The following is a 12,829-nucleotide window of genomic DNA, read 5'->3' as shown; positions in this document are numbered from 1 at the left end:
GTGTAATGTATGTTATTAAACAACCTAACCTAAGTATTAAAGTTGATGGCTTTGACATTTCTCTCCATAAAATAACTGTTTTCCATTTAGCATTATTGAATTATTGAGTGTCTACAAAATTATGAGCAGTATTCTGATTAATATATAATATATTATATCTTTTTTTCTCAATAAACGCGCTTTTAATGTGATAAAATTAATAAGTCAGCCCCATACTTTAATAGTCATTTGTATTTTCAGTTGACTATATTTCGATTTAATGTATTTTCATTATTTTGACTATATAGGCTGTTCAAAGTTATTTTGTACATACGTCATTTAAATTTGTGACATCAAAACGTCGCAATGTTGCCGCATCAACTCTGAATTTTAATTCAGTTTGGCTTTGACTTACAACAAAATTCTAATCTAAATAAAATAATTGAACAAGAATGTTATCAAATATAATTTATTTTAACGTTATAGTACATCTAAAAACTACAGTTAATTATACTGTCACAATAGTTTATAGGTTAGAGTTATAAGCTCTTATCACAATTGCTTTCAAGAATTTTACATACATCTGACAACCGGACGACTTTGACAGGCTCACTCGTTTACGTATTCGAACAAATCAGACAGCATTGTGTCTCTTTTTAACTAGAATAAAATGATAATGAAAAAATTGTCTGATTCTAAAACGAATTTATAAATTGCGACAGGCAATACATTAAAAATATTGATGACGTATGTACAAGAAACTTTGAATAGAAAATAAAATCATCAATCAAAAATCGAAATCATTCATCAAACGTGGTAAAATAATTCTGTTCATATGATATGCTATTGATAAAACTTCTAATTGTTGACGAATCACATGTTATTAACTGATTGTTTTGTTGCAGCCGTTGTATGCGCCCTATGCTCATACGACGACACCCTCTTATCCCAGTTCCGTCCCTTATCCGACAGCCACAACTACTCCGACGACATTACCGCCACAGCCGCCTCCGATTATCGCTCAGCCACAGGTGATGACGCCAGCGGCATCACATAGTGTCAGCGGTCATACGACGGCCCCCCCGATATCGGTGCCGACCACCGTTCATCATCCGGAACCGCCGAAGAGGGCGTTAAGTCCGCCCAAAGTATCGGTTAGTCCGAGAGGATGCGAGACAATGCGCGAAAGAGAGAGCTATAGGTGGGTATTGTAATTTATGCGTTTGTTTAGTTCTTCCCAGGAACTTAATGATTAGTTTACAATAAGGAACAGCTTTAATGAAAGCCCAGAACAGGTTCTATTATGTTTTGTCTTTTGCGCTTTTGAAGCGTTACAATGTTACGAATATGGTAGGAATACACTCCCATCTTTTGACAATAATTTTATGAGTTATGATGATCACAAAGACCTACGTTGTTAAATATAATAAACATTTGTTATTAACACGAGTTATATTTTATCTGTCAGTTTTAGTTGCGACTCGAAATGTTGATATCAATAACACACAAATCAAAATCAATTTTGGGTCTAAATTTATTATAGATCTACTAACTTTAATAGACCAGTGTGAATGAAAAAGAAAATTTTGCAGAAAAAGCCAGCAATAGGGCATCATGAAGCCAAAGTCAACATTGAACGTAAACACAACATTGTAAAATATGTAGATGAGTAGATACAAAACTAAAATAATACGGTGCCATAAACAATGGAAAGTTGTATATAAACTTTTCTCAGTAAAAACCATTTAAAGTAAAAGAAATCCTGAAACAAGAGTCTAGTTCTGAAGAATTTCCGTGTGCTCACAAGGATTTAAATTTGCCTAGTTGCCAGTTATTAAAAATTATACGTATATTTGAAAAATATCATATAAATAGAATAAATTATCTTGAATTTATAAGTTAACCTACTGTTTCTATTGAGGTCCAGGTTAAAATGTTTCATTTAAAAATAATTATAAAAATATTTTTTATTGTTATAGTTTTTTGACAAAACTCATAAATCGATATGATTTATCCATTACTGCCTACCATTTATAATCAAAATATGAACAATACAAGAGCAAATAAACTAAAACCAACAAAATTCTTAACCTTGCAAAAGCCGGATCCTACAGTGCAAGGATCAAATCCAAAATGGCTGTTGTAGTACGTTGTATTCTACCTCTCGATTGCTTATAAATGCCAACCTCGCAAAGTCAGGTGGAAACTACCAAAGTTTACCATTTGGGATTCTCCAGAAATAGCCACTACTCTTCCTGAACATAGTATAAATACATTTATATTAGCTTTCATGAAGCTTATACATAATAATGTTGGTTTCAGTAGCGTTACGTCACTAAGTCGTAGCAGTGTTCCAACGCCAACCTCCGTGCAGAGTCATCCAGGTTTGCCCCAGCCTCCTACGGCTGTATCATCTAGTCTAACGGCCCCAACTGTCGCCGCTCCTCTGCCTCTGGCCAAACCTTGGGCCACACCGGCTACTGCGGCTCCACCCACACCCTTAACTTCCAGACTAAGGTAACTTATTTTTAACTTACGCTAAAATCAATATTTTATCTTTTAATTACTTTTCAGTCCGGCACCACCGCGGCCTGCGCCTCCGTTGCATACGAGTACATACCCATCAACTGGAGGACCACCCCTATTCGCACCGCCACCATTGGCCCCGCCTACGGTTTCAACGGCTAGTCCTTTAGCGCCCTCCGCCGCCACTACGACGAACCCAATTCCGTTCTCCGCGGAAAGTTTGTTTCAAACAAGTAAGTTCAGATATTATTAGGGAAATACAGGTTTTATGTTTTTTGTTATTTCGTTAAAACTTTCTGTTAATGAAGTTATGTCTCATATTTTACAAAACATGTTTGAACATCAAAATCATATAAATATGCCCTCCTGTAAAATCAGTGTTTATTTATCTTAATTATTGAAAAAACTAACCCGTGTTTTGCTTTGTTTCGTAAGAGAAACATCCTTTTCCAGATCAGGCCGATATGTTACGCAGAGAACTGGATAATCGATTTTTGGCTTCACAAGACCGTGCCCTTGGTGTACCTCCAGCGCCGTATTTGCGGACGGAGATGCACCAGCATCAACACCATCACACTCACGTACATCAACATACAACCTCCTTATTGCCGCCGCCAGCTGCGTCTGCTCTGTTTTCAACCCAACTTGTAAGTAGTACAATTATACAGCTAATTTATAAACCTTGAGTACTTGTATGAGGAAGACTTGAGCTTTGTAAAATTGCTAGCCATGGATTTTTTGAATCTAATGTGAGTTTGTTTCAAATGCAGCCCCTATCACCAATGGACAGGCTCGCAAGAGGGACGCAGAGCAGTGTGAGTATAAGTTAATTACTACTTATTTGGTGGCACTGCGTTTTTTACAAGCAATTTTGCAAAGTCTTATTCCACCTAAATAAACTTATAAAATTGTTTAGATATTTTAAGTTTTATAACTATAACGAAAAGAATTAGTGAACATAATAAAACAACAGATGTACAGCTTTGCATCCGTTATTTTTATGTATATACACAGAAGTAAGTATTGTTTTTTTTTATAAAGAGAATGTATCAATATCAATGAAACATCTGGTAAACATTGATCTGGTGATTGAAATGTTGCAATGAAATCCAAAAACATTGGATTTGTAAATAGTTTCAACAGAACATGATCAACACTTTCAATGCGAAATTGGTACACTACCCAGTAGATGAAAAAACTAGTGACCACTGCACTTGGAAGAATCATATATTTATCTAAATATCAATTTAAGTCTAGTTCTTTTACAATAAATCTTGCAGACCGGTAAATAAAATTGGATGCAAAAATGTACATCTATTAAAAATATATTAGCGGTAACTAGAGGGTACTTGTATTTTTGTTGTATATGTTATATCTTATATGTATTGTCTTCTATCTCTAAACTTATGACATTCATAACTCGATATTGTATTAAAATACAATTATAGGAGCTCATATTCATTCTAGGTTAAATAAATAATTCGATAATCAATTTATCAATTTCAGTTTAAAGATATTCCTAAGTTGGGTGGCGTCGATTCACCGTTTTACCGACAAGGGCTTGGCGTACCTGGATACCCTGGCTACAATCCCGGATTAATGGGACATCCCGGATTAACGACAGGGCCAACGCCGTTTGTGCCTCCCAATCATCTACCCACGTTTCAACCAAAGGTAAGAATCTTAACCCTTATATTAATCAATAGTTATTATGGGTTTTTAATACATGGAATAAATGTTCTGATTATTCCGCGATAGCTGAAAAATACACACAACTAAATAATGTTCGTGTATAATATGTGCCTCATTACATCATTGTCATAAATTGTAATGCTGTTTCTATAACATGGCTTTCCTGGGCTGCGTTAAAACAGCATGCTGTCCGCATTAGTGTTAGTGTTTGCTTTAACTTTAATGCTTGCCTCCCCTTAACGCTTGTCTTTATTTTGTTTTCACAGTCGCTGACCCCACATGATCCTACGAAGCCCAAAGTGATGGTATGTAGCATTTACGTCAGTACAACAATCATTGTAACTATGTCACGACTTACCTACTGTCTAACTTTCATTAATTTTATGTGAGGTTAACATTTCTCAATCTAAATGCCAAATAGTTTTCAAATAAAACTAGAGACAAATATCATTATTTAAGATATCTATTTAAAAAAAAACGATAAATGACAATTTAATTTAATTTAATTTAATTAATTTAATTTAATTTAATTTTTAATTTAACGAAATCGTCACGACCTGATGTTTAGACTGAGAAAAGTCATAATCATTTGAATTTATATAGATGAGCTTTAATTTCAACTAATGAACACTGAACGTAAGTGATAAAAAATTAATGGTTTAGTTCAAGTTTCATCTATATTAATTGATATGATTTAAGTGTATTATAAAGCTCGGTAATACTTTGCAATAATTGGACGAAGCAAATCTTTAATGGGAAATAATTAATTAAACGATCGTTTTTATCTTCATCTGTCAATTAGATTAATGCAAGGGATTACTGGACATGTTTATTAATGTTTTAAAGGCTCCAAGGTAGGTACGACAAAACCAGTTCCTCCTTTAATAAGCCGATATTTTCGCGAATGAATAATGGACTAATAATTATCCTTTCAGAAAACCGGTAAATGGAATGCGATGCACGTTCGGGTCGCTTGGGAAATATATCATCACCAGCAGAAGAGCGGAGACGCAAAAGGTGCGCTAGCGGCGGTTGCTGCTAAACCGGGAGTGCATAGCGCGTCCGATTTACTTCGAGCGCCATCTCACTTATTCTCTCCGGGAATGCACACTAGACCTCCGGAGCTAGCGCCGTATCCCCCAACAGCACTAAGCTCCCATCGACCTGTCGGCTTCGAACAACCGCCTCATCATGCTGGCTCATTATTCGCAGGCCCGCCAGGTCATCTAGGTAAATTCGCGTTTCCCCGATTATTTACTAAATTTATAAGTTTATTTTGTATTCTTACAGGTAAATCCCCGTTTTCTGCTGGTTCGTCGATATCTCCTTTTACCAGATACGCAACCGGCCCCCTTGGCGCTTCCACGACGTCTCCGTTTTCAGTGTCACCGTTTGGAGCATCACGGGAAGCAGCCCACTTGGGTTTAAGTCCTCTGCATCACGACCCTTGGCGTTCCATTCAGAGGTCGATACCTGGATTTCCTTCAGCAGTTAACCCACTTCCGCCAACATTACCAGGTATGGTTCGTTCAAAGAAACAGTGCAGTCGCGTCATCTGAGTTGATGTCAAAACGTCGCAATGTTGCCGTATCAACTCTTTTGGCTTTGACATACAACAAAATTATAATCTAAATAAAATAATTAAAAGTACTGTTATTAAATATAATTTATTTTAACATGATAGTTCATCTAATATATATTATCGAAGAACTTAAAATTACAATTAATTATACAGTTATAATAGTTTGCAGTTTCTGGTTTTGTTTATTATATTTACATTAAACTTTTTTCCATATCACCTATGGGTTTTTGTGAATTCTAGGTGCGTTTTTTTATGTAGTGGTATCCCCTGAAGGCCTAATCCACGTAATTAACAATTGCATATCCAAGTAATATATTTTACTTTCATTAGAGAATCTTGTTTCCTTCAGTTCTGTGTTTATTTGTAAAGTAATTTTGATTTCAGTGTATTTGTCCTGAATTTGTTCTGTTACTGCCTGTATACATCTTTGTTGATAAAAACAAATTTAATCGCTGCATTTTCCCTAATGTATTTGCCATATCTTTAAAACAGTATCCTTTCTCTCCTGATTTTAACGAAATTCCCGTATATTCTGGAAAATTACACACATATCTATAAACATAAATCTTTCACACTCTATAATAAGATCACTCTACTACCACCCTTAGTTGTTACCACTCTTATCACCCTGTCTTGGAAATTATCAACATTGAATCATAATTCCATATTTAGAAAGTTTCATGTAAATAACTAAACTGTTAATTTCCAATCTATCTGAGATTTGTTCACGATTCCATCATTTGTCAATTTCTTCTTCAATGTGTCGAATTGAGTTCATCCAAACCGAAAGTGTCATTAACCATTCCTGTTTCCAGCAGGAAGAACAATATATCTGCAATGGATTATTAATAAATATTATGACTAATAAAACCTAATCAAATATTATTCCAACATTCACCTTTTTCCATAAACTTTTGTTGTCTTAACACTATATTTACTTGTGAGCAATGGTTATATTACTCCCATTATGAAATTTCCATCCAAATGAACGTATTAAACAGCATTGTGTCTGTTTTAACTAGAATAAAATGAGAAGGAAAATGTTATCTGATTCTAAAACGAATTTACAAATTGCGGCAGGCAATACATTAAACATATTGATGGCATGAGTTTAATGTTATTTTGAATAGACTATATTATATTTCACTATATTAACATTCATTAGTAATGTAGTGAATTGTTTTTTAGGTTTGCCACCAGGTCCAGCTCCGTGGACGATAAAACCGGATCCAGTGTTAGAACAACGAGAACGTGAAGCCAGAGAAGAACGAGAACGGGAGAGATTAAGAAGAGAACGAGATGAACGAGAAAGACGGGAAAGGGAAGAAAAGCAGAGAAGATTGGAGCAACAGGTAGGTGCTCGTGAATGTTCGTTTTACGGAATTCCATTAATTTTTAATCAACCCTAGCAGCAACAAGAGAGGGAAAGGGAACGTCGAGAAAAGGAAAGGCGCGAATTGGAGAGACGTGAAAACGAGAGGAGGGAGCGAGAGAGAGAAATGCTCTTGCATCAACAGCGCATCGCCGTCGAAACTGTCAAGCAAAGTCTTAATCCACCTGTGATACGGGACAGATCGCCGCTACGAAATGGACAACCGGAAATCACCGATATAAGGGTGAAAGAAGAACCTAGAGCGAAAGAAGAGGACATCATCGTGCGATCAGATCCAAGGTAAGCATCATAGAAAGTTTTTGATTGAACTTTTCTTTTTCTGGTCAAAATATTTGCATGTGTATTGAAAATATCTATTATATCAATTTTATTTAATCAGACTATGATTAAAATGTTAATCGTATTTTAATATTAGGAAAGTCTATTTCTATTTTATTCCAACTTGTGCTTATTAGTTTTTTCCTACCTTATTTAATCGAATATAAAGCAGACTTCCTATGCTACACTTCTCACTCATAACCACCATTGAATCACATATGATCTCTTCAAATAATTGTAATTAGAGTCGTTCGTTAACACTTGCTTGATATAACAGCTTCCAATTAAAGAAATGACCACTGTCTAGACGGCTTATAGTTCTAATGAAATTATTTTTGAGTATCGCCTCTACCTTCGTGTCCCAGCTTTCCTTTGATAATCTTCGAAATGGAAACGTTTCTAACCAAATTTCTATGTTATCCTTCTATGGAATTGTTTTCCAAGTTTTGGTGACTCCATATTTCAATAGTATATGGCTGAGAAACTGCACTAATAAAATCCGCTTTTGGTGACCGTTACTCTGAACTGTGATGCTTGTGCAGGGAATTCACTGACCAGAGATGTTTCAATCCATCTTTTGCTTAGTTACAGTTTCAAGAATGCTTCTAGTAACTGCGGAACGATTGCCAATCCAACGTCAACCTACCCGTTAATAGTTACATAATATGACTAATCTTCATATATGACTTCAAAGATAATGCTTATAATGTTTGAATAGTTAATTTCTGCTATAACTCATGATATGTCTTATTCAGTTACTATTGAGATTTATCTTTGGTATTATATAATCTAAATAATTATATAATTTTCTGGAACTAGAAGTAATCTTATACTTAGAACTGGAAACATATCCAATAAACTTTTATTGCAAAAACAATTGAACAAGGTACTTGATTAAGGTACTGTCAATGTATTACTGTACTGTAGATATTTTTGACCATATTGAGATCAGATTCTATATTGTAGCCATACCACTATTTTTGTACCTCTATTAATAAAATCACTCGAACTAGAATGATCAATTTCAGGTATCATCCGTATCTACGCCATCCCAGTACATTACAAGGGCCGCCATCAGCGTTGGATCGGTCTCGAATGTTAGCGCATACGTTGCCGCCTCACTATCCTCCACCAGCCTCTCATTGGCCGCCACCCACGACAATGGCATCAGATGCATTCTATCGTTACGGGTATAATCCGCTCATGGAAACAATGAGACCACTGGATGATAGAGCGGGATTTTATGGGGCGTACGGACCCTCGGCCCATCATCCTCAACTTAGGTAAAGGCCTAGTTACCTTATTTCTATTTATTTTGTTTGTTTGTAACTCTTTTTTTTTTGTATTGAAATAAACGGTTGAAATTATAAATTGGCTTTTTATTTTTTCTAGACCAAAAGACCCATCGCTACTACATTTAAGGGGTGGACCGGGGCCACCACCGCCGGTTCACAAGATGAGCGTAACTCCGCCCACCGACCTTCATAAAAAAGAGGAGCCTCGATAGCGATTAGACGGCGGCGGAGCTTCCCGAGACGACTTTGTGGGAGGGTTACCGTGATACAGTTGTTACTACTACTAGTAGAGTTAGGTCATTATTTTTGTCGATGTATAGTTTGTTTGCTATGAGTTCATAAAAAGAGGTGCTAAGGAAGCGACCGACTACAGGCAAGTCATATTTGTAAGTCGCTTTCCGCACATTCGGCACTTAATTTGAGGGGGAATCAATTATACGCAAGCTGAATCTGTCTCCCGGATGATGTCGTTAGTATTGTTTAATCGCGACTGAGTTTTAATTTTACTCAACTCATATATAAGCGGAAAACCCAACAAATTGTCTTTCAAGCGACATCAACGGCCCAAGGAAAACCGAGACAGATTAAAATTGCAACACGGCATCTTATTATTATTGTTTTGATGATCTCAGATAATGTAAACGTAATCAAAAGGAACGCGACAAGTTCCTCAAAATATTTTTACAATAATTTTTTGTAATCTAGAATAATTATGATCATTCGCAATTAAATGTTTTGATAATTATATGGGGTTTAGGGTGGGTTAGTACGGGTTGAAATAAGGGAGGAAGAAGTCGACGAAAAAAAGTACAAATTCTAGGTTACGACAGCTTTAAAAAGTTACATTAGAAGTAAGGGCCACTTGATGTATTTTATCACAAAAAATTGAACGATTGTTTTTATCGAGAGCAATATATAAACGGCGTCCCTTATTTGAACCTACAGATTCCTTTTTTTTTTATTGTAAGGAAGCTTTGGTAGATCCACTATCGGGTAAGATCTCTTAATATTTCAAGTATCTCACATGCTCGTGTCAACATTCACACCAATTTTATTCCTCGTTCGGCTATAGTAACGTTAAAGGGATGGGTTATTGTTAATCTGAATTTTCATAATTGTTATAGAATGTAGAGATTTTATTTTATTATAATTCAACTTGTTGATTGTTCATACGTTTCGGCACCTTTCATCTTCAGGTTATTTTTGAAACCAAGCATGAGAGTGAGAGAGACATATAGTTCGATCAAACACGGTTCAATTCGTTTTTAGTTCCCGAAAAGTAATTCCAAAAAATAAAAGCATTTTCATCATCGCGTGTCAATGGAAAGAAACCTATTTTTGGTGAGAGAAATATTTTAGTTCGTTAACCTGTTTATATAGATGTAAAACTGCCTAAAGAAAACATTTTTCGATATATACTGTAAATATTGTATTTTCGAGCAAACCTGCTTATGTGAGAAAAAAGTAAAAAAGATTGTAATATACACATCAATTTACGAACTTTTATTTATTTGTAAATATTCATTTTTTTTAAATAGGTAATTTATTTATTAAGACTGATGAAACATCATCCTTATAGGTATCTTTTTTTACTTATATCTTGTAAAGTTATTGTGTATCCAGGTAATTTTTAAAAAAAGTATTTATTTGTTACATTTTTTTATATATTATTATTTTGATGTGCCCGAGATGCTCCACGCCACTGCCAAACTGAATTATTTTTTTAGTTATAGTTTTATAGAAAGGACCAATATGTAGTATAAATTTTAGACCAAAATCTTATTAAAGAAATACCTTGCTATTTATTGCATGAAGTGCACATCAACCTCTGATGATTCTGAAGTGGTATATTTTTTGAACTGCTGTGTCCACTTTGTGGAGTGTTCCTTTTCTAGGAAAGCAGTAGCAGATTTACAGGGTATTAAAAGAGGTGTTTCTTTGTTGCAATAACTATATATACATATATAATCTAACTTATAGACGCCCTCTGTTTTTTTTTCATCACTTATGTGGACCAAATTTTAATTTAGTGGGGCATTCTAGCAGTGACGTGGACGCACACTAAGGCGATTAAAATTTTATTTGAATACTCAAAAAGCAAAATGTACTACGTAGTGCGTGTTTAAGCTTTTTTGTTTAAATATCAATCCAAGGCCTTCTTAATTGGGACGACGTTCGATACTATATAAGTAGATTTCGTACTATTCGATCGCGATTTAAGTTTCGTCGCGTTGATCAGCCCTTGTTTTTGTTTTTTATTTTTTAGTTGTAATTCTAGGGTAATTTTGTTTCATTTTTCGTAATTGTTAATTTAAAATGTGGTGCCATTAGACAATTGACAATTATCAACAAGAATTTAGTTCAATTCCGCCAAAGTAACATAATTATTTTGATATGTAGCGCCGTTAATTTAGGACTTCTTTATTGACCAACTGGTGACCTTAGGCCTTGGTCTTTAACGCTGTATTTATTAGAGAAAGTGAAAAATAAACGATCCCCGATCGGTCGGACATATCGGAACACTACACCCTAATTTTATGACATTTTCTAGTATAGAAAGTGTTCCGCGTGTCCGATAGCTCTCGGGCGAATGTTAAATATACAAACAAAATAAGTTAAAAATGGATAATTTTAACTAAAACTAAAACGCGTGTACATACTCCCGCCTTTTTAAAAATTATGTAGATAAAAATTATACTGTGCTCCCTGAATGTTTGTTAGAAAAATACAATTTTTTATGTGTACGATTCTTATATGAGTCGAAGTGATGTAATATATAAATAAATATTGTTTCTATAATAGTAGAAACAGTTAGTCATAGTAGTTCTTTTATTATTATACCTTTCATAAGTTCAACATACATTCACTTGTAATTTTTAAAATTATATTCCAGGAACTGTAGACCAAAAACACCTGGAAATATGTTTTCGACATTCTCAATCAGGATTTTCTGTTATTTTATTCATGTTTCGCCAGTTTCGTCAGATGATGATGTTTGCGATCACTCCAACCACCATCAATTAAGTGGTGGTGAATATAATTAAAATATGACCTCAGGCACGTCATTAAATAGAAGGACCACACCACATCGTTGAAGTACCCGTTGCTATTTATTACGCTCGCACGGGTCAGAGTTTTCAATGATTCGATAACACAGATTTGGCCAAAATTTTTCACAGCGACAGTTTGGGTGATCGATCAATTATGGCTTATTGTCATATTTGTAACCTCATAAACCTCCCCAAAAAGTTTATTTGAAATGATTTTGGTGGCTAATTCATATATTATAATGTGCATCGTCCTGTTGGACCAACGTCCATATCTTTCAAATCAGCTAGCCGACAATAACGTACTAGGATCGAATCCCGCTGGGGCTAAAGGTCGTTTAAAAACTTTGTAATATAAAATAAAGTATAGTGTTCGTAAAAATTAAATGACTGTATGAAGCCCCTAAATAACACAACAGTTAAATGGCTATTTAAAGAAAATCAGAACCAAAAGCAATTGGTTGCCATCGCTTTGTAACGCTTCAAAAAAGGACGGGATAGTGACGTCGCCAGTCTAAGATCGGTACTTTAGTACCATTTGTAGTAACTTTTATGGATATGTAACTATATACGTAGTGAACATCGTATGGGTTGGCTTCACAGATGCTATCACTCGTTTCCGTAATAAAGTTTCAAAGTAATTTTAACGTGCTGTCACTTCTGTACTTTACTATGTCTTTTTATATCAGTGCCTTAATAATAAATACCAAATCACGTAACAGAAATATAGTCTGTCTATTCTGTGCAATGAATCGACCCTATCGAAAAATTATATATTGTATATTACTAAGTTCTTAAGTAGGACTTGATATATCACAAAAAAGACTCAGCAAAAAAAGCATTTAGAACAGAATTATTGTAGATATTTAATTTTAGTAGAAATCTAGAATTAGTTTGAAAATAGAAATTAGTCCTATCCATTGAAGTTTGATGGATAAATATAATATATAGATATAATTATTTTTTTAGTTATATTTGATCTAACTATTCCAGATAA

General features: G+C 34.7%; 1 protein-coding gene across 29 annotated transcripts in view; it reads left to right on the top strand.

Moving 5' to 3' along the window:
- tay (tay bridge kinase) overlaps positions 1-11,605 on the top strand; it is a 366,957-nt gene extending 355,352 nt beyond the window's left edge. For 4 of the 29 annotated variants that reach the window (XM_076418072.1, XM_076417998.1, XM_076418037.1 and 1 more), the window contains 13 exons: positions 885-1,180; positions 2,302-2,496; positions 2,554-2,738; positions 2,941-3,152; positions 3,276-3,320; positions 4,012-4,179; positions 4,464-4,502; positions 5,133-5,427; positions 5,488-5,715; positions 6,968-7,131; positions 7,189-7,451; positions 8,504-8,773; positions 8,883-11,605. In XM_076418072.1, the coding sequence (XP_076274187.1) occupies positions 885-1,180; positions 2,302-2,496; positions 2,554-2,738; positions 2,941-3,152; positions 3,276-3,320; positions 4,012-4,179; positions 4,464-4,502; positions 5,133-5,427; positions 5,488-5,715; positions 6,968-7,131; positions 7,189-7,451; positions 8,504-8,773; positions 8,883-8,997 (2,475 nt within the window). In that variant the 3' untranslated portion in view covers positions 8,998-11,605. Of the gene's footprint in view, positions 1-884; positions 1,181-2,301; positions 2,497-2,553; positions 2,739-2,940; positions 3,153-3,275; positions 3,321-4,011; positions 4,180-4,463; positions 4,503-5,132; positions 5,428-5,487; positions 5,716-6,967; positions 7,132-7,188; positions 7,452-8,503; positions 8,862-8,882 lie in introns of those variants that run through there. The other 25 variants (XM_076418139.1, XM_076418064.1, XM_076418195.1 and 22 more) reach the window with 23 other exon arrangements.
- Positions 11,606-12,829: the final 1,224 nt, after the last annotated feature.

The sequence above is a fragment of the Rhynchophorus ferrugineus genome, unplaced genomic scaffold, assembly GCF_030347505.1.
Source record: "Rhynchophorus ferrugineus isolate W39M unplaced genomic scaffold, kcgeb_rfMv2 rfM1, whole genome shotgun sequence".
NCBI classification, from domain to species: Eukaryota; Metazoa; Arthropoda; class Insecta; order Coleoptera; family Curculionidae; genus Rhynchophorus; species Rhynchophorus ferrugineus.
Note: the sequence above shows the minus strand (reverse complement) of the source record. Positions and strands in the feature narration are given on the sequence as shown.